The sequence below is a fragment of the Syngnathus acus genome, chromosome 8 (assembly GCF_901709675.1).
Source record: "Syngnathus acus chromosome 8, fSynAcu1.2, whole genome shotgun sequence".
Classification (NCBI taxonomy): Eukaryota; Metazoa; Chordata; class Actinopteri; order Syngnathiformes; family Syngnathidae; genus Syngnathus; species Syngnathus acus.
Genome location: NC_051093.1, coordinates 1,829,022 through 1,848,656, shown reverse-complemented (window position 1 = coordinate 1,848,656; position 19,635 = coordinate 1,829,022). Strand labels below are relative to the sequence as shown.

The 19,635-nt window shown below is 45.9% G+C and overlaps 3 protein-coding genes across 6 annotated transcripts; 2 read left to right on the top strand and 1 right to left on the bottom strand.

Moving 5' to 3' along the window:
* The first annotated feature begins 768 nt into the window (after window positions 1–768).
* On the top strand, window positions 769–4,419 carry LOC119125345 (NADPH oxidase organizer 1-like). 2 transcript variants are annotated; one of them, XM_037255708.1, is made up of 9 exons: window positions 769–928; window positions 1,014–1,094; window positions 1,171–1,234; window positions 1,313–1,496; window positions 1,965–2,155; window positions 2,244–2,357; window positions 2,447–2,564; window positions 3,142–3,240; window positions 3,331–4,419. In XM_037255708.1, the coding sequence occupies exons 1-9, from the start codon at window positions 863–865 to the stop codon at window positions 4,073–4,075; spliced, it is 1,662 nt and encodes a 553-aa protein (XP_037111603.1). In that variant the 5' UTR covers window positions 769–862; the 3' UTR covers window positions 4,076–4,419. The 2 variants fall into 2 exon arrangements, with proteins under 2 accessions (XP_037111603.1, XP_037111602.1); XM_037255707.1 differs by having other exon boundaries at window positions 3,142–4,419.
* Window positions 4,420–5,683: 1,264 nt separating this feature from the next.
* tbl3 (transducin beta like 3) lies at window positions 5,684–16,356 on the bottom strand. Its single transcript, XM_037255706.1, has 23 exons — window positions 16,194–16,356; window positions 16,039–16,090; window positions 15,841–15,936; window positions 15,711–15,758; window positions 15,483–15,624; window positions 15,294–15,378; window positions 15,008–15,178; window positions 14,635–14,710; window positions 14,419–14,515; window positions 14,117–14,337; window positions 13,864–14,005; window positions 13,294–13,352; window positions 13,096–13,202; window positions 12,826–12,961; window positions 11,256–11,495; window positions 11,087–11,157; window positions 10,816–10,972; window positions 9,909–9,967; window positions 9,316–9,419; window positions 8,627–8,698; window positions 8,266–8,424; window positions 8,066–8,159; window positions 5,684–6,282 (listed from the first exon to the last, which is right to left on the bottom strand). Exons 1-23 carry the CDS (start codon window positions 16,223–16,225, stop codon window positions 6,033–6,035), a joined length of 2,670 nt encoding a protein of 889 aa, XP_037111601.1. The 5' UTR covers window positions 16,226–16,356; the 3' UTR covers window positions 5,684–6,032.
* A 50-nt stretch (window positions 16,357–16,406) lies between these two features.
* Window positions 16,407–19,461, top strand: rnf151 (ring finger protein 151). Of its 3 annotated transcripts, XM_037255710.1 has the most exons (7): window positions 16,407–16,564; window positions 16,641–16,853; window positions 16,927–17,824; window positions 17,946–17,994; window positions 18,268–18,437; window positions 18,512–18,608; window positions 18,850–19,461. In XM_037255710.1, exons 4-7 carry the CDS (start codon window positions 17,992–17,994, stop codon window positions 19,309–19,311), a joined length of 732 nt encoding a protein of 243 aa, XP_037111605.1. In that variant the 5' UTR covers window positions 16,407–16,564; window positions 16,641–16,853; window positions 16,927–17,824; window positions 17,946–17,991; the 3' UTR covers window positions 19,312–19,461. The 3 variants fall into 3 exon arrangements, with proteins under 3 accessions (XP_037111605.1, XP_037111604.1, XP_037111606.1); XM_037255709.1 differs by having other exon boundaries at window positions 16,927–17,994; XM_037255711.1 differs by having other exon boundaries at window positions 16,414–16,539; window positions 16,927–17,994.
* Window positions 19,462–19,635: the final 174 nt, after the last annotated feature.

Below are 19,635 nucleotides of genomic sequence, written 5' to 3'. Positions count from 1 at the left end.
ACACGCTGAACAATTGTCACCCAACTTCACAAACTGCTTCCTTTTTGTTAAATAGCTCTTGTTTCATCAGAGTTGAATCTGGAACTGAGAAGAGGTGGTGGCAGCTTTGGCTCTTTTGTAGTGACTAATCCTGTTTCGGTTTGGTTTGAAGAAGTTGGCCAAGTTGATCAATAAGACTGGCAAGAAGATCAGACAAACAAAAGTATGTTTGCTGCAGCGCCATACGCTAATGTTACATTTTGTCTGGTCTAAATGAAGCTCCTCATCACGTCAACATCAATCCTCTGCAACAATCTAGCACTACCTTTGTCCAAACAAAGCTCCTCAGCTCACTTCAACAAAGTTCCTTGGCAGTGCTCATCAAGGACAATACATGGTAAAAAGTTCAAGTAGCTGGTGGGGAGTGAACAATACGGTTACAACACGATGCAACTCCCCGTAAACCCAAATTAAAAGTTATTTGTGCTGTAATTAGTGAGGTCATTCCTTTGGAAAAAAAAAAGGTCAAACTGTGTTAATGACAACAGCAGTGCATCCGACATGTTCTTACATGTGGAAAATTGGAGACAAGTGCCATTTGACTGAAACATTGATGCGCTGCTTCAATCATTTGCTAACTATTTGCTATTTAACTAACATATATAACTATTTAACTTATTACTTGTCCTTTTTGTGACGTGCTGAAAGGTTAAGGCAAGGTTGGACTTTCCCGTAAGTGTCACAAATACTGCTGTTGCGTCACGCAGCCACACCTGTACAGGTGGAACGCGTATAAATGAACCGGTGGAGCATCTGTACCTTGCATTCCCAAACACAAGTGGACGCGTTCTTGTTTTCGTAGTCGGCGGACTTTGCAATTATCATGTCGTCGCCAAGGTACCCCATCACCATTCGTTTAACAGGAGTGATGGAGAAGGACAAGAAAAAAGTAAGGAGCCTGCTTTTCTTCTCCCTCTTAATTTTGGAAGCATTCTGACCCAAACGCTTTAACGTGTAACGTTTTGCTCCTCCAGATGTACATCACCTCGGTGCTTTGGTCGGACGAGGAAGAGATTGTCATCTACAGGACTGTTGAGGACTTCAAGAAAATGCATGTAAGTGCAAAACACCTCCTGGATGTGTCAAGACACTTTCTGACAGCTAAATGCGTCACCTTGCCTTGCGTTATAGAAGCTGATAAAGAAAGCCTTCCCCGGCACAAAGAAATCAGAAAGAATCGTGCCTAAGTTTAAAGGTATTGATCATCACATTCCCTCGACCTTGCTGTCGATGACGGCGGTGGCCCTGACCTGAGTGTCATGTATGCTTCTAGTCACAAAGAAGGCCAAAGCAGGGCAGAAGAACGGCCCCTCCAAGTCCCTGAACTACCTGAAGCCCTTGCAAAGGTACTGCAATGAATTGCTGAGCTGCGATCCGCAGGTCAACCAGTCGGTGCACCTCATCCAGTTTCTCCACCCCAAAAACGAGGAGCTGCAGCCAGAGTACTCCAGGAACGGGTAAGCATGTTCCTTTCATTGACACATAAAGGCAAACACGTGGCCGACCCATCAAGTCTAATGACTAACGTGAGGATTCGAGCCATCCGACGGGAAAGATGAATTGATTGGGAAGAGCGCTTTGCAAAATTTGAGGCGCTAACGGGAGCGCCAAGTATGTCAAGTGAGACAATGATTGCAGGCATGATTACAGTACACGCCTTAGTTAAGTGACCAAGCAGCATGGCAGCGCAGCTTCGCCTGAGGCCTGTTTCTAAGAGTCTATTTGTTACTTCTTGGGGGTAATGGCAATTGACTGAGCCAAAGGTGGAGCACACACTAAGCTGGATGAGAGCCAATCGCAAGGCTCATCCTGAAAAACAAGCATAAAAACTAAGAACTATTTTAAGTCTTCATTGAACTGACAAACCGTGTTTTGGAGCTTGGTTCTGCACTGTATTTACATCCAGTTTGTCTTTCCACCCTCAGCGTCATAATCAAGCCCCCTGAAACCCAAACCCAACAAGAGCAAGTCTTTACCAAGGGCAGCAACGTGACCCAGCCCTTTTCCACGGAGACTTACAGGTGTGTGGCCCCCTACGAGACCAAGGACACCAAGAACAAGCCCTTCAAAGTGGTGGTGGATGAAAAAGTCGACGTGCTCATCAAGGACAAAGCAGGTGAGCTAAACAGCTTTGTCAACTTTGGATCGCAAGGCAAAACAAAAAAGCGTCCAGTTCTGAGGTTTTCCGTTGTGGCTGGCCTCAGGCTGGTGGCTTGTGGAGAATGAAGACAAGTGCATGGCCTGGTTTCCTGCTCCGTACCTGGAGAGGACGGACGATGAACCGGAGGAAGACAACATTGATGGACTTCCGGAAAGAGGTACAATGTCATAACCACCAGCGACACCTTGTCTTTTTCTCAAATATGTTGAACACGCCACACTGAGTTTGACTCTTTATCTCCATCAGGATTGTTTTACACCGTTACCAAAAGCTACAAATCCAACAAAGATGACGAAATAACAGTGAGCATCGGTGCCTCGGTGGAGGTCCTGCAGAAGTCCGAAAACGGCTGGTGGCTCATCAGGTATTGTTGGCCAGCATATCAATACAACAGTGTTAGGCTTGTCATTGTACTTTGGGTCAATGGGTACCACACGAGGACTGCAGTGCTATGGAAGCATTGACATTTTGAAGGGTTGAGACTATCACCGTACCCAATGATAAAACAAACCTTAAACAGTAAAGGTCAAGGATCCAGGAAAATAAATTTGGTGCTGGAAAGGGTACAGCTTTCTCTCTTAGAGGACTGGGATGTTAGGCTGATATAAAAGTGTAGGATTAGGGTTTGTAACTTACATCCCAAGCCATTGACAAGGCACAAACAGTCATTTATGACTGTAATTACCAGGTGCACAAGGGACCCAACCTGACCCAAGGGGTACAACGGTTTGCCAATGGGGTGCTACCCTCAAAGGTCCTGCTTTTGTAGTCCTGAGACAAAAGACTTGAACGGACTTGGGAACACACCCATACCCCACTGGGAACTTGGGAACATAGCTGCAGCCTTGGACTAAGTTCAAGGGTACTTGACCCTATTTCTGACAGTGTAGAGACTTAGTCCAATACTTGAAGATTTGAACTCAACCTCTGACCTTCCGCAGATACAATGGCAAGGCCGGCTACATCCCCAGCATGTTCCTGAAGCCCCCAAGCCACATCCGCATGGGGGGAGGCCACCACGGGCACAGCAGCCCCATTCTTCTGTCCCCGACCAATCTGGCAGTGCAGGCACAGTCCATGAGCCACTCTCAGGAAACAATACAATCGATCCCCAGCGGGCGTGGCTCACATAACCCCCGACCCCTGACCAGGCAATTGTCTAGATCCCTCGAGGTCCTCAGCCCACCCGTGTCCACTAGTCCCGCCGCCAAGCCGACACCCTCCATCTCACTTCCCAAGCCGAAACCTGTCCCACCCGCCAATACAAGACGTGCCCCATCTCCTGATCCAAGACACACCCCATCGCCCGGTGCAGGACACACCTCACTTCCCAATCCAGGACGCAGCTCACCTACAAATCGAGGACACGCCTCGCCTTCCAGTCCAGGACGCAGCTCACCTCCCAATCCAGTACAGAGCTTACCTCCCAACCGAGGACACGTCTCACCTCCCAATGCAAACTACGTCCCTACGCCCATCATCTTGGTGGAGAATGAGGACATGAACGATCTTCCCCTGAGCCTGACCATGGACAGCGAGGACGACTTCACAAGCGACAGCGACTTCAGCAGCGACGAATACAATTCATCCTCGGCCAGTACAACAATCAGCCTGAGCATGAGCACAGACAATTACCGAATGCGCCACAGCCGCACCCCTCCGCCACCATCTAGGAACATACTGGACCCACAAAGCGCAACAGGGGGCAAAATGATGCCCGCCGTCTCTGACCCAAACATCTTCAAGAGCGTCTCGGCACCCAAGGTGCCGCCCAGGCCGCAGACCGAGGAGATTCTCAGTCGTTGCACAACCATCACCCGCAAGAACGTAAACAGATCTCCCAGCCCGACACCGACTCCCATACAGACTCGGTAGAAGAAGCCAACATTGGACAATTTTGATCAAACAACTACAATGCGGAAGAAGTCACACCAACACGTCGACTTCTCAAACAAACTTGTTCAAATGTATTTATCGTATTATACTAAAAAGATGGCTCGCTCCATTGCAGCTAAGGACCATCACAGACGCTCAAGTCTTTCCAGTCTTGTCAGGGTATATTTTCTGTACTGGAAAACCTTTGTTGTGCTTTATGCATTTTCACATAGAGCTCATTTATACCCAAAGGTACTTGGCATGTGTTACGAATGCTTGAAATAGACTGGCTGTGTTGTGGTTTGTTTGCTTGGAACGAAATAAAAACATGGTGATGAAATGCACTGTGGCGTAACATTACTTAAAGAGCAACTACATACGCATCCGGTAAATCTTTCGGGTTCAGACATTGTGATCCTCGATGATGGAACTCTCAGCTACATGAACCACGACACTACCATTTTCTTGACATTCAGTTGTGAGCTTTTCCCTGGGCAGCTGCGGGAAGCCAAGTTATATGAAACACTCCACTAGCAACAGGCCGATTATGATATGTGCCCGAAAGGTAGCTTGTGAACCTTTTCACTCAGTCCTACGCCAGCTACACAAAGATATAGGTCAACCACTAGCCTATGTTAAAACAGGTGAGGTACTACATTATCAGTAGTTCCATTTTAATTATTACATCGTTATATTTTTCCTGCTTGTATTACGAAAATCTGCACCCATTTCCACACAAGCTGTACAAACGTCAGATATTGAACCCCCTGGTCTCTATAATATACAGGCATTGTTTTCTATGCTTTCTTGCTCGATAGCAATAAGGTGCACAAAAGTCAACTACGTGGGCTACAATGTAAACTAACTACCACTGGCCCCGTTCTATTAATTTTGCAGACCATTGCGTTGTGAAACGAGTTGCCTGATCCCAGGCCAGCTGCAGTGAGTGATGCTCATTCATGAAAACATGTTACATTATGTGTTGGAGCCAATTTAGTTTCCTTAGCTTAAATTCTTATTTTTGTTTAAGATTCGCTGGCCTTGGACCATGGACTTTTATTTGACAAGCCTTTGGTCACCTGATCAGTCACCTGATCAGGGAAATAAATAGGCTGCTCCCACTTGGTAGTCAGACTCAGACAAAGAAGGAAGATAGTAGTGACACAGTTTTTTTACCGCTAAAAAGGCCGCGTCAAGCTACTTCAAGTCTGCTCCAAGCTTGTAACTGAGGAACTTGAAACTTAGAAAACAAACTTTAGTTGACTTCTTTGAACCCTTTATGTTGAAACCTTAGTTGAATGACAAACAATTTGGATTTGTACCTGTGTGCCACCTGTTTGCCTGCCTGCCATTCCCTCTCCCCCCTTTCCTTGCTTGGCCTACCACCTTTGCCTGCCTGCCATTGCCTCTCTCCCTCGGCCTGCAAGGCCTGCTTGCCTCCATTTTGGACATTCTACCTCCACCTTCAAAAGGGTATGAGCAACAGCTGTACACAGTGTTTTAAGATAAGCGTGTGACAAGAACTATACAACATCTAACCATTGAAATTTAAACCGAACTGAGACTGACACTCCCATTATGGATGAAGAAAATGTCAAGACACTCATCTGCTTGTGACAAAATACAGGCTGTTTGATTTTAATTAGAAAGCATAACATGCACATAGTTATTTCACAACCACACAAAAAAACCACCCCATCTCGCTTGACTGCGGAAGATCCGGTCCATCAAGCAGAACAAATCCATCATTGTTGGTAACTGGGCTGTCACTTCCTGCTCTTTCACTCACTTCCCAGCTAATGTGTTAACTGTCAAATATCGCTCTTGCCTCCTCACTGGTTGAGCGCAGGTGTGCACAGGAACTTGGTCATGTCCGTCAGCTAGTGAGAGCCGAGCCTTGTGGAAAAGAGGAAGTTGCGAGACATTTTGCAGCTGACACTGTTGTTTGCTTCTGGTCCTATTCTTCTTCCTCAGAACTCTCCTGGCTCTCAGGACGGGGGTCGCCATTCGTGGTGGCCTTCTTGGCGGCGCTCACCTCCTCGTCGTCTTCCTCGTCCTCCTCAGCGGGACAATTTGAATCTTCATCATTTCCGCTATCGTCCTCCTCTCGTTTGTCTTTGCCGCTGGGCTTTACCCCCTCCTTTTCAATCATAAACACAGGTCCGGAGCCAAGAGGTGTGGTGTCCATTTCTTCATCGTGGCCCATGCTAGTAGAGAGGACGTGAAATTTATATTACACTTACATATGTGCCATATGGATTAAAAAAAAAACACTGTACCATGAAATTCAGATTACTGATAGATGTCTACCACATTTGTTTGTCCACCAAGTTGAAGGTCGAGATCTGAACGGAAAAATTGGCGGATGGAATTTTGTTTGATTTTTCTGTCGTATAACCGTAACCGTTTGTATCAATGTTGTTACAAAATGTTCCGATTTCGTGCTAACAATGACTAATGCCAAAACAAAATGTGAACAGAGGTGAGTACAATTTTCATGTCTACTTTAAGGAACAGTTTACAAATCAGGAATCGTGTGGCTTCATGTTGTTTATTTGTCACAAAAGGTCATTCAAAGTAATGCCAACTGGCATCTCTACAACCTACCATTAGTCCGCTAGCTTAATGCTATCATAAAATGGGAAACGCCATAGACGAAAAATTCGCATCGCTGAGCAAAAACATTGGCGTAAGATAAAAGTAGAACATCTAACGATACATATTGTCGCTCTGCTCTGTGACACTGCCAAAGTTCATCTTGAGCTTTCGTATAGTTAACCGACTCGCGATTTCTTCTTGACATCAATCAACTCTAGCTGAGTCACACTCCTGCCATTGTCAGGCTAAATCATGTACTGTGGACCAGAGAGTGTGACTTAAGTGTGACAAAAAATCCATTGTAATATGCTTATCAGGGATGAGAACGGCAAATGAAAAAAAACACTGAAAAGTAGCCGGGGTCTGGGGGCCACATGCCCCACTGGGGGGGGGGCCTTTGGCCCCCCCCTCACTTGCCGCAAGGGGCCAGGGGCCGCAGCCCCCCCCCCCCAATGGGGGCCTGTGGCCCCTGCAGCCCCCAATGAGGGCCTGTGGTCCCTGGCCCAGGGGCAACGCCCCGGAGGGGGCTCAGGCGGAAAAGCTCCCTGGAAACTCCTGGATTTTGGCAGTATAGCAACCCCAAAACCATTAATTTCATCACTCAATTTCAACAGTTTTGTTAAAAAATATTCCTGCTTGGTGGGCTACCAAGGTGAATATAATACAGTCAAGCCTCGGTTCTGGAACACAATCCGTTCCGGAAGGCGGTTCGAGAAGCGAATCGGTCGAATTCCGAATCTATTTTTCCCATTACAAAAAATTGAATTTTTTTTAATCCGTTCCAAGACTTTTTTAAGCATTTTTTCATTTGCGCATTTTTGTCTGATCGCGCAACTGCAGCGCACCGCCGAACGCGCAACCGTAGCGCGTCGCCGACCGCACAACTGCACCGCGCTGGTTGCATTGTGACAGAGCCGTCGCTGAAATTTAGAAAATATTTTTAAACTCCTGATGTACTTTCCAAAATTCAAGTGGATCTCAGAGCGCAGGGACCTTAATTTAGTCCGATCGCGCAAGACGCAGCGCGCCGGGCGCTCACCGTCGCATTGCTTTAAGAGCGTCTTTGTGTTCCGAGTTGTAAGATGACGCTGCTCTCGAGCCATGCCCATCTGAAGCAGTTCCTGATCCCGTTTGATTCCCCCCCACCATGTAAAAACAATTTTCTCAACGGATCTACACGATTCACAAAAATGATACTCCCGACGGAAAAAAGCACGGTGATCCGCGGAAGATTCTCATCCCTGGCTTCCGTAGTCGGGGTGTGGCTTCGATCTCAAAAGATTTGTTATGAATTTGACTGACTAGAATTAGAGGGGGAAATGACATTCCCTTCGTTTTCTTGCATTTTATACTTGTTTGGTAGATTTCATGGCAAAGCTGAGCATCTCTCACCTGGATGCTGCTCCGGTTACTCTCATCTTCTGCCACATGTAGTTGAGGAACATGGACGCCTGCAGAAGACGGTCGATCCTCTGCATGTGTCTCTCTGGAAGGTGGAAAAAGCCAATTAGGAAGGCAACAGATGTGACTTTGTATCCTGCTCCGACTCCATCTTTTTCTATGCTAGCGTGCTGCGCTGACAATTTGCTGACCTGTGTAGGGTATGAGGCCCTCCACGATAGTACGGGCGCCCTGGTACTGAAGGAGCTCCTCAGGTGGGAGATGCGTCAGCAGCACCTGGAGCACGGCCTGAGCATTCAGGCAATTCCTGGCATTGGTGTTCCACACCCCACAGTAACGCAGCAGCGACTCTAGGAAACACGACAACGTCAAAAGGGATCGGCGATTGGATGACGCCACATAGTACTTTTATCAATCGTGCTAGTCTTTGATAAATGATCACAAACTCTTATACAGTATGTGCTAGTTTTTCCACTTTCTGATTAGTGTTCTCCTCGCTCTCTCCTTTTTTAAGGTGTTGTTATTTATTTATCTATTTATTTCTTCCCTTACCTTTCTGATCCACTCGAAGTTTCAAAACTGTCTTCTCCAGAAGCTCATGACTGTCTTGCGTTTGACGGATTGCTATGAGAAAGAGACAAGTCAATTAGGGCAATACCCGGATGGGGACCTAGCACACAAGCATGGCCATTTGCGCAACAGTGTTGCGCACATGGCCATGTCACTGCAGACGACGTGCGACCGTAAAGTAGAACATAGACTGAATGTGCAGACTGTTTGACGTGGCTGGAACCTGTGGAACCACATTGTTCCGAATGTGTTGTGACATCGTGCACATAGAAATGCAAAATGTATCGAGGCAGAACATAACCATAGACTTGAGCTAAAAATATTATATAATTATGATATAATTATTGAATAAAATATTCCTTTCCTTTCCCCTTTGCTCCTTTTCCAATCGTCAAAGGCCAAAACAAACAACTCGACTTGTTTTAGAACATTGAGACGTGACAGGCTGATGAGTGACTGATGAATTAGAGGTTAAAATACAGTTTGCAGTTGTTTTTGTCTTGTCAGAGCAGAATGATGAATAGTGGTATTCCATCGCAAGCGCTCCCCTGAACACAACCAGAGGAATATTCTTCCTGGCACGCACTGAAAATAGATTTTGGTTTCGAGCCACAATTGGGACCTTTCATTCCGCCGGAAGATAAACAAATAGCTATGAATAGATGAAGTACCTTTAATTACAGACAGCACGGTGTGCGGCTGGTCCAACGAGATGGCGAGGCCCAGCGCTTTCAGGTATTTCTTCTCATGGAGCAGGTTGGACAACTCCTGCTGCCTTCGCACAAACAGGAAAGGACAAAGAATGGCGTTTCGTGTAAACAAATGCTCGGTGCTATTGTTGGACAGATCAGAGTGAATTCTTGCGAGTTTGAACTGAACCCACTGTTGTGCTCACTACTGAAGGCACAAAGACATACTAAAGCCAATTCTAAGATTCAAGTTTCCATTTCAAGACTCTCACCAAAATGATAACTCTTACTGCTGCAGCTTTTGCCATCAGAAGGTTCAAGCTGAGAGCAGGAAGTAACTCGACCTCCGAGGGTTGATATGGATCATGTGACCGCTTTGTCATTCAAAAAGACTTCATCTTACAAAAGCTCGACTGAGCACACGCATGCGTGTGAGGGCGAGGCATGCGGGTAACCGGTCTCGGGCCCGGCCATTGTTTGCATGAAATGGAAATTTCACCTGAAAACAGTCGATTTGTTCAGATGGCGCAACCGCTGACATTCAAGCGGGAAGAAGCGGGCCGTTTGCGACTTACTTCAAGATCTGATCCTCCTGCTTAGCCTGCTCTTCGGCCAGCTCCATTTGTGTCACATCCTGGTAAAGGACACAAGGTCACGTTAATTTGGCATTCTGAGAAAGTCAAACATGTGGTCACATGATGATTTGTTTGGAGGAAGTGTTTTCATACAAACATTTACATGTGCATGTTTGGCTTTTCTGCGGCTGTCTCCCGCATTCCAAAATGTATTAGTGACATTTAAGACATTGAATTCTCCATTGCTGTAGAAAACAGACAGATGGATATTGCCTGTACTTTTGACTTTCATTTTCTTTTGTGTAGGTGACAGAGGACTCGTTGCACATGGTTCAAGTGATCCGCTTCATTTTTATCTGCGTGACCCAGTTCATATGTTTGAGTAAGCAAAGAGGACGTGTTGGAATTGTATCTTTTCAGACCAGAATGCAGTCACAAACAAGTGCAAGCAGACAAGGCCGACAGTGTCAACCGTATGACATTCAAATGTGCAGACTGAGGATTTGTACGCGCACACACGCCTAGCCAAACACATCCACGGCAAGACCATCATATAGGGGAAATATATTTGCTACGCCTTTCACCTGATGCAACTTTGGTTTTGTCACAAACTTGCAAGTGCCCATGTTTTAGGGACGTGCGGGTGATTGGCAGTGTTTTTGCTTCATGTGAAGATAGTGATCATGGGAATGGGTAACTTGAAAACAGAAGCGTTTACAAAAATAGTTTTGTGTTTTATTCTGTGGGCAAGTTGGCTTGCTAGCTGATGCTAAAGCTAGTTAGTTACTATTGTGAAGTAAACAAAACGTTGCTAGCAGGTGGACAACATTTTATGACTGTCTGATTGTTAAGCAGTGTCTATTTATTTGAGTTTATCTTATCTTACTTCATCTCAAGCATCCCTTACCGTCCACACGATGACGTTGGAGTCGGCCGACCCGGTCACCATCTTGTCGTCTTTCCTGTTGGCATGGAGCCCCCACACTTTGTCCAGGTGGCCGTCAAGCGTCTTCACGCACTCATTGGTCTTGATGGTCCAAAGCTTCACCAAACCGTCAGAGCCGCTGTGGACAAAGCGCCGGTGGGAATTTTATTGTTAGGCACTGGCACAGTTTTTGTTGTTACCAATTGGTTACCTTTGCGTATTGTGCTAGCTAGCAAAGGCGTCAGCCATTTACCTGCTGAGTAGCTGAGTGCCTCGGCTCACAAAGATGACCTTCAACACGGACGCATCGTGGCCCTCAAAGGTCTAACCAAAGCAACAAGATGTGTTTTTACTTTCTGAGTCAAACTGAACACTGCGCTCAGAGGAATTTTTGCGAGTCGCCCAAGTGTCCACCGGCCCACCTTGAGACAGCCAAAGTCTTGCAGGCTCCACAGTTTGGCGGTGCCGTCTGCGGAGGAGGTGGCCAGCACCTGGTCGACGGGCGAGAAGCACACAGACCAGACGCCGCGCTTGTGGCCCCGAAATACTCCCAGAAGCTGCACGCTGGCCTCCCCCGCCAGCGACCACAGCTTGGCCGTGCGGTCCTGCGAGCCGGAAGCCAGTAGCTTGTCGTTGGGAGAAACAGCCACGCTGTTGATATCCTGCCGTGAGACACAACAAAGCATCGGGATCATCTTTTCTGTGCTTCCACGGTTGTCTTGGGTTCAGTGACAAGACTAATCTTGAAATAACCAAATGTCGCAGTGGAAAAAAGAATCAAATTACATTTTAAAATTGGTACATTTTTTAATGAGCATTTGATTCAAGGAGTTGAAACAATACTTCAGATCGTCGTCATTATTTAACAATGGAACAAACAAGCCAGTCTTTCATTATTTCTTACATCACTTTTTTTCTTTGCGCATGCCTTGATTAGTGTTACGTCAGGGGTGTCAAACTCGTTTTTTTCGCAGGCCGCATTGTAGTCATAGCTTCTTTCGGAGGGCCATTATAACTGTCAACCCAAATAAATGTATGAGCACCTCATATTATATACAGTAAAAGCTACAAAACAAACTGACAAATAACTCGTTATCAAATCAGACGAGAAAAAACTGGTCAAATATTAGAAAAAAAAAAGATATTTAAAGTGAAGACAATTTGCAATTCTAGTAATGACACACAAATTTAATGCACAATTTGTCTTCGCGGGCCACATAAAATGATGTGGCGGGCCGTATCTGGCCCCCGGGCCTTGAGTTTGATACCATGTGTTACATCATCAATGTGACCAACACGGAAATGCACATGAGTTGAAGAAATGCACTGTTGTTAGCTGGTTTGATGACTGCACTTGATTTAAGATTGCTAGCTTAGTATAAATAAACCCCCCAGACGACTACTCCAGAATTTCAAAGATCATCTTTTACACACCCCTGTATAAATGCCAGCCCATGTTAAATTATTTTAAAACTTTTTCCATTATTGTATGCTATAACTTGATAAGCCAATTGGAAATAAACTATTGGAAGTAAATTTAGACAAAGATAATGTACACACAGCCCCTTTTAATTGGGGATGTGGTGGTGTTCAAAACGAAGCTGACGTGTTCAAATTCAAACGATATATCCGAGCTGAAATTCAAAGGCACAACTTCAGATCTCTGCGATTGGCTGGCAACCAATTCAGGGTGTCCCCCGCCTACTGCCCGATGACGGCTGGGATAGGCTCCGGCACGCCCACGACCCCCGTGGGGACATAGCGGTACAGAAAATGGATGGCACTTCAGATCTGTGAGGTTGACATGAACGTCAATTACGGTAGCCTGAATAGTTTGCATACCTGAAAAATGCCGCTTGCAACATCAAGCCTATGTGTGGGCACGAATGCAATCGCACACATGCTTAACAATTCAATAGTTGTGAACATAAACCAAAGTCTGTTTGCTGTGACATCTTCTCTTGTTGCTCTCGTCTATCGTTGTGGGCCTACCTTATCGTGTGCCCGCTCTGTGGAACGTGCGGCCAGCTGATGCAAGTCTGTGCTTAAGGCTGATAAATCTTCGGGCAGATCCCACACCTTGACTGTACAGTCCTGACTGCCCGACACCAAGAAGGATGTCTTCAACCTGCATGCATACATCAAGGTGCCTTACTTTTTTTTTCTTCTTTATACTGATCACGTTTGAAACTCAAATTTGGTTTGTTTCACCCATCCTGCATCGCAATCGGGGCCACAATGCGTGACGGGGCCGAGTTTTACCTGGAACAGGATATGGAACCCACGGCGTTGGCGTGGCTGCTGCCGTAGGCCGCGCAGCGCACGTAGCCACTGTCGGCGTCCATGTGCCACACGCGCACGGATCTGTCCTGTGGAATGAGATGCGCCACATGACGCACACTTGTTAGCAGTGTGGATGCAACTTGCTGGAAAGGTCTTATTGTGTAGGCTTGCGCTCACCTTTGCACAGCTTGCAAACACAAAGCCTTTTTTAAACACGTCCAATGACAACACGGTATCTGTGAGGGAGTAAATGCAGAACATTCCTTCAACCTGCTTTAAATTCAATTGTCGCAACATTATCTTCACCCCCCCCCCCCTTCCAGGTACAACAGTTGTGGCTCTTGAGAGGCACCTCTGCTAATTATGCTTTGTTACATATTCACACCCACGGGGATTTTCCCTTGTTGAATAATGTTTCTACTGTTATACAACACAATATTTTTACTATTATATAACAGCAACAGAAAATGGACCATATTTGCAGTTTGTGCCTTGAGACACTCTTGTTTTTATTTTATTTTTGAAAATGTTTGTTTTCAATTTTTAGTTTGTTTGTTTCTGTCAACTATAATAATCTTGGGGCAAAGCTTTCTTAGTAGCGAGGACAAAGAGCATCCTCGTACATTGATACAAGCAAGGTTATTGAATAAATCTAAGTGCATCTTGTATTTATTCTGACTACCAAATGTACTCTTGGGGTAAAGTAGCTGACAGGTGCCGCATTGCTGCCATCTGCTGGTGACTCACCCGAGTGGCCGTAGAGGATCTGGCAGCTGTTGGTGAGCAGCTCAAACACTTTGAGCTGGCAGCTGTTGGTGGCCACCACGATGTGGCTGTCGTTTTTACCCAGGAATTTCACGTCCAGCACCTCGTCGCTGTAACCCACGAACTGCGGGAAAGAACACACGTCAGAGAAGTGCAGGTCTGCCTACTCGGTTCAGTATCCATCGCACTTGTGTTATCAAATACGGTGATACAAAAGTAGCTTCAGGTGGCTCACTTGTTGCTGCGTGCTGAGAGCAGGCAGCTGGTAGAGGACAATGTTGTGCTCCGCGGTGACGGCGGCCAGCCTGCCAGAGACGGGCAGGTGAAGCAAGTATGTTAGCGCACGGGGGTCGTCATCCGTCTCCTCCGCATCCTCTGAGGGAAGGCAGAGTGTGGACGGGCGGGCCTGGCTGTAGACGCAACGGGCTGTGCTGGCCTCCCACACCCTCAAGAACCCTGCGCGGGCAGAGCGGAAAGAGTTTTCATGTCAAATAGGAATGAACTCTGAGGACGTTTCAGAGTGGGTCAAAGGTGAACCTTTGCTGCCAGCTGTGACGAAATGCAAGTCTCTGCTCTGGACTCCTATTTCCGAGAGGTCTTTTGTCACAGGCAGGATCACAACGCCCTCCACAGCCTGCACAAAAAGAAAATGCACTGCAGCATCAGATGTCAGTTTTCATAACGAGCAGACAAAATGGCAATTTCAGTTTGATTTTTTTTTTTGGTCACATCTAATAGCTGCCGCAGCCTTACCTCATAGACTGGTACAGTTCTTTTCGCCGTCTGTCTCTTTAAATCCCACACTGTGCAGATCTTATCTCTTCCTGAACTACACACAATCACATGTGGACAACACAAAAATGTGAGTTTCCCCCGGAGTGGGAAATACTAGTGATGTGTAAATTAAAAAAATAAACGTTTTGGGATTGTTGCATGCTTTCTTGATAAAATACACCTGCCAAAAAACTTGAACAAATCTTATTCAGTACACAGTTTTAATCCCATTTCCTTTACAGTTTGTTGTCTGCCTTGAAGTTGCTTCGAATAAACAATTTCATTGGTTGAGTCAGAGCGTGCACGTGACGACACTGGCATGTGCACATTTCGATTCACTCAACATTTGTACCTGATCATGGTGTCGCCGTCGGGGCTGAAGCAGAGGGAAGTGACGGCGCTGTAGTGGCTCTTGAGCACGCACACGCATTGGCTGGTCTGCAGGTCCCACAGCCGGATGCCGCAGTCCAGAGAGGACGAGAAGAGCTGCAGACGGCCGATGTCTGGGTGGAACTCCACCAGGCTGCGCGCATAAGATTGATGTCATCGTTGCTGTTACCGAGTTCCAGTTTGAATGACAATGAAGGCACTGACATGCATATGTGAAAATGAAAAAAAAAGTTAAATCTCACACTTACTGTACAACACCAGAGGAGCCTTTAAGGTTGTGGGTGCAGTATTGCTTGACCACATCCCAGAGCTTGATAGTGCCATCACAGCCCCCTAAAAGCATAATTAGGACACGCTACGTAAACTGTACAATTTGTTCGCAATGGGGGAGAATGTGTGAATTCGAAAAATAACAGGTGTTTATTATTGATGCTGACCTGAGGCCATGAGCGTGGAGGTGCAGTCAAAAGTCATGCTGGCTACAGGAACCGTGTGTATGGCCTTCCAAGTGCGAGTACACTGCGCTTTCTTCCAGTCCCACTGCTTCAACAGGAGCGCTCTGCTGGCTGTTACCAGCATCTGTGCAAGGACGCAAAGCAACGATGCAATGAACAATTTTAGACAGTCATGCAAAAAAAACAACAAAAAAAAACATGCCAGCTTACCTCGTCATCGCAGCTTAGTGCAAACGATGTAATGTCCTCTTGATCATCCTACACAAATGAGAGAAAATTAATGTTAAAAAAACACGTCTGATCACAGTGCTGCCACTGCTTGGGTGTGTTTCGGCCTTACGTGCTCAATGCTGTGGACGGTCTTTCCTGTGTTGATCTCCAAAACATTGACACGTGAGCCACACGTGCAAAAGATATATTTTTCATCTTTGCTGATCTGTCCAAGTATTACAACAAAATGTTAGAGGGGCAATTCACTGATTTGATAGTAAAACACGATTAGCTTTCTCTGAAGTAAAAGTTGAACAAACAAATTTACCTGCACTTTTCCTCCTTTGTAGAAAGGCTCAATTTTACTAGATACAGCATAACTGTAAAAGGATGACACATTAGTAAAGGACAGTGAGTTGTTACTACACTTAGCTTAGCTCATCGAATGGAGCCACCAACTCGTGCGAAGGGACTCAAGCTTACTTTGTTTTGAATTGAACGTTGATATTCGCCATGATGCGTGCGTCACAATCTTAACCCGTTATACTTCGTCGATTACGCTCACTGAAGATGAAGATTTGTTACTCGGCACGTTGGCTCCGGTCGGCACATCTTTCCCGCATGTTTGACGGTAGAGTCGCAAGAATTGGACGTCATCAGACAGCACTCTGCTGATTTGGTCGCGATGGTAAGTACGTCATATTCCGAGCACGCTGTTGGAAAAATGGAGAACAAAATTATCGCTGCTGTTTGTAGACACCCAGTACTTTATGATACTTCCAGTTACTATTACAGGGACCGCACGAAAAGATATATGGCCTGGAGAACGGTGAGCGAGGAAGTTGGCGTGTCCGGTAAATAGATTTTGTTTACTTATTTACATTGGCCACCGGACACCATTCATGCGTTTTGTTTTGTTTTTTTTGTCAGAGGAGGATTGCCGCAGAAAATGGAAATGTCTAAGGGACACTTATTTGAGGAAGATTCAACAGAAGAAGAAATGGAAGCACTTGATAGCTCTCTCTTTTCTTGACGCCTTTGTGTCACGGCGACCGAAGCGTGGTAACCTTAAAGTTCCTCTGGGGGGCGACGAACATACCACATCAAAGGGCGAGGGGGCACAAGAGGTTGCTCCAGAGCCTGGTATGCTGTTCTCCAAGACTACCAGTCTACAAACTGCTTTGTATCACAATCACAAATGATGGTGTTTTCACAGGAAAGTGGAGATTTGAGTGGAGCGCTATAGAGAGTGTGAAGGAACTAAAGGAGAACGAGCATCTTCTGCCTTGTTTGAAACAGCGTGCCTCCTCTGCTCCAGCTCCAGCCCCGTCACTCTCAGAAGATGAGCTGTTCATGATAAGTCTGGCTCCCATGTTGCAACGATTGCCAGCCCAGCAGAAGGATTGTGTCAAATTTCAAGTTCATAAATTAATTTATGAAGCACTACAAAGTTAAATTTGGGATTATTGGAATAAATGTCTGGGTCACAATGCTTGCCAGGAAGGAGCCAGGCTCAGTTTGTTTATTTTTGTGTCCAATTTTCTGTTGTTCTTTTCTTGTAAGTATATATCTTTACAATATACTCACTTAAAGTTTGATTTAGAAAGTATATTTCAGTATTGATCTGCAGTGTACAAACAGTTGTAATAATAATTTTGGTTCTGAAAAAGGTACAATTGCAGGTTTGAGATCAAAAGTGTGGGTGGCCCTCAAAAGAGCCATTTTAGGTTGTGCCGGTGTATCTATCAGCTGAGAAGTAGGAGTTGAAACCCTCCCTCACCCTGAGTGGTTGGCGGCACAACTTCACAGAACTGGTAGTGGTTGGACGTCTGGGGCTTCTTATCCACCCCACCGTACACCAGGCTCGGTATTTTAGGTTGTCTCCATAAAATGTCATAGTGTGTTAATATGAATGTTTGATGAAGTTTCCTAAATAATTTGTGACTGAGGCTCACAAAGTTTACATTTGTGCTTGAAAGGAAAGGAAAGGAAACGACACGACAGGACAGGACAAGAAAGGACGTGCTGCAAAATGGGGGCCAGGCTGCCACGGAAAGGACGCGCTGCAAAATGGGGGCCAGGCTACCACCATTGACTGCTCACTGTTGTCATTTGTATGCCGAGCTCACACGGTTCCTCCCTCATGTTGTGTCAGGAATGTTCACGTATGCGTGTTTTGTCATGATAACACGGGTGTGAACACACCGCCGTGACGCGGCTCGATGTGGAGTGAAGTTGCTCCCCTACAATGGAAACATAACGGACAGTGGAAACGAACAACATGGTGAGTAGTGAAGAGAATTTTGAAACAAAAGTTTGATTGATGATATTGTGATTCCAAGCATTCTCAACAATGTAATGCTAACGTTTTTACGTGTATGAAGGTTTAAATCATATGAGATGTTTTGGAGATCCCTGGAAACCCTATTGCTAGCGTTTACCTAAAGCTAAATCCTGGTTCTGACATGTACAAGAAAAGGCATTTGACGCAACTATTCCATTCAAATCTGTTGTCCTGCTTTCCTTTCCTTTCTCCATCAATGTCGTCACTGTCCAGACGGATGCAGACGTGTCTTCGCCAAGTGGCGGCTACGACGCAGAGCAGTTTGTGGACCCTCCAGACTACGATCTCATCTGCACCATATGCCAGGGGGTCCTGCGGTGCCCCGTTCGAGCGGCGTGCCACCACATCTTCTGCAAGAAGTGCATTTTACAGTGGCTTAAGAGGTACAAGCAAGCACGGAGTACTGTCAAATGCTTCCAAGCAACTCCTGAGTCACTGTTGTTTATGTCCTTGCTAGACAGGAGACTTGCCCCTGCTGCCGAAAGCCAATTAACGCGTGCATGATCTTTGTCATGTTCAAACTCAGCAAGACGATAGGACGCATGAAGATAAAGGTTGGCCTTATAAACACATTGTTTGCCATGAGTACTGCAATTTACCCACAAATTACATAGAGAAAGTTGCTCAAATGAGATTTGCGTCTAAATCGGGTTATGTGCTGTATCGTAGCCTATGATTATTGCTATTTGATGATGATTATAATGAATGTAACGAAATAACTTTCCGTTTTGCTAGATAAGTTACTTAAGGAGAGAAGAAAATTCGAATTATGTTGTCTTGTAATGTCTGTTACAGTGTAAGAATGAGATCCGTGGTTGCGCGGAGACATTCGCCCTCTCGGAGCAGTATTGCCACAGCCTGAGCTGCTTGTTCGAGCTGGTCTCCTGCCCGTACCCAGGGTGCCGGGCGCAGCTCCTCCGGCGCGACCTAGAGACCCACGCTCGCCACTGCGAGCACTGGCGCCAGCCCTGCCACATGGGCTGCGGCACCGTGCTCTCCCACCGCACGCGGACTCAGCACAACTGCTACATGCAGCTCAAGCTGCACTACCAAGACAAGAGCAGGAACCACGGGGCCATCGCTGTCGCCCTGCAGAGGAAGATGAGGAGGATGCAGAACACCATGACGCACATGATGAGGCAAATCGGGCTGATATGTGAGAGTCTGCAGGCGATGGATGAGCTGCACAAGGTGGAGGAGGACTTGGGAGAGGGCAGCTCCAGATCCACAGGGAGCAGATTTACCAGCGACGGCTGACAGTTGAAGGAAGAATGTCTTTATTTCATAGGTGTTGTGTGTTGGAATATGCAGATAGGTTTATCACACATGAAAGTGAGTGAATGTGGGACATTGTTGTGCTCTTTTTCATATTTATTTTGTAAATAAAACTAGGATTACCAAACGTAACAATTGTGGTAGAAACTTTGATTCTTTTTTTGGGGGGGTAAAGGAAAAGGAAAATATAGAATGTGTTTCAAATGGCTTTTTTGGACACTGAAGTATTTGTTTCAATAAATAGAATATTTTGGTAAAAAATCAAAACATGTCTGGTGTTAAACAAATCATAATCTAGTGAGATTC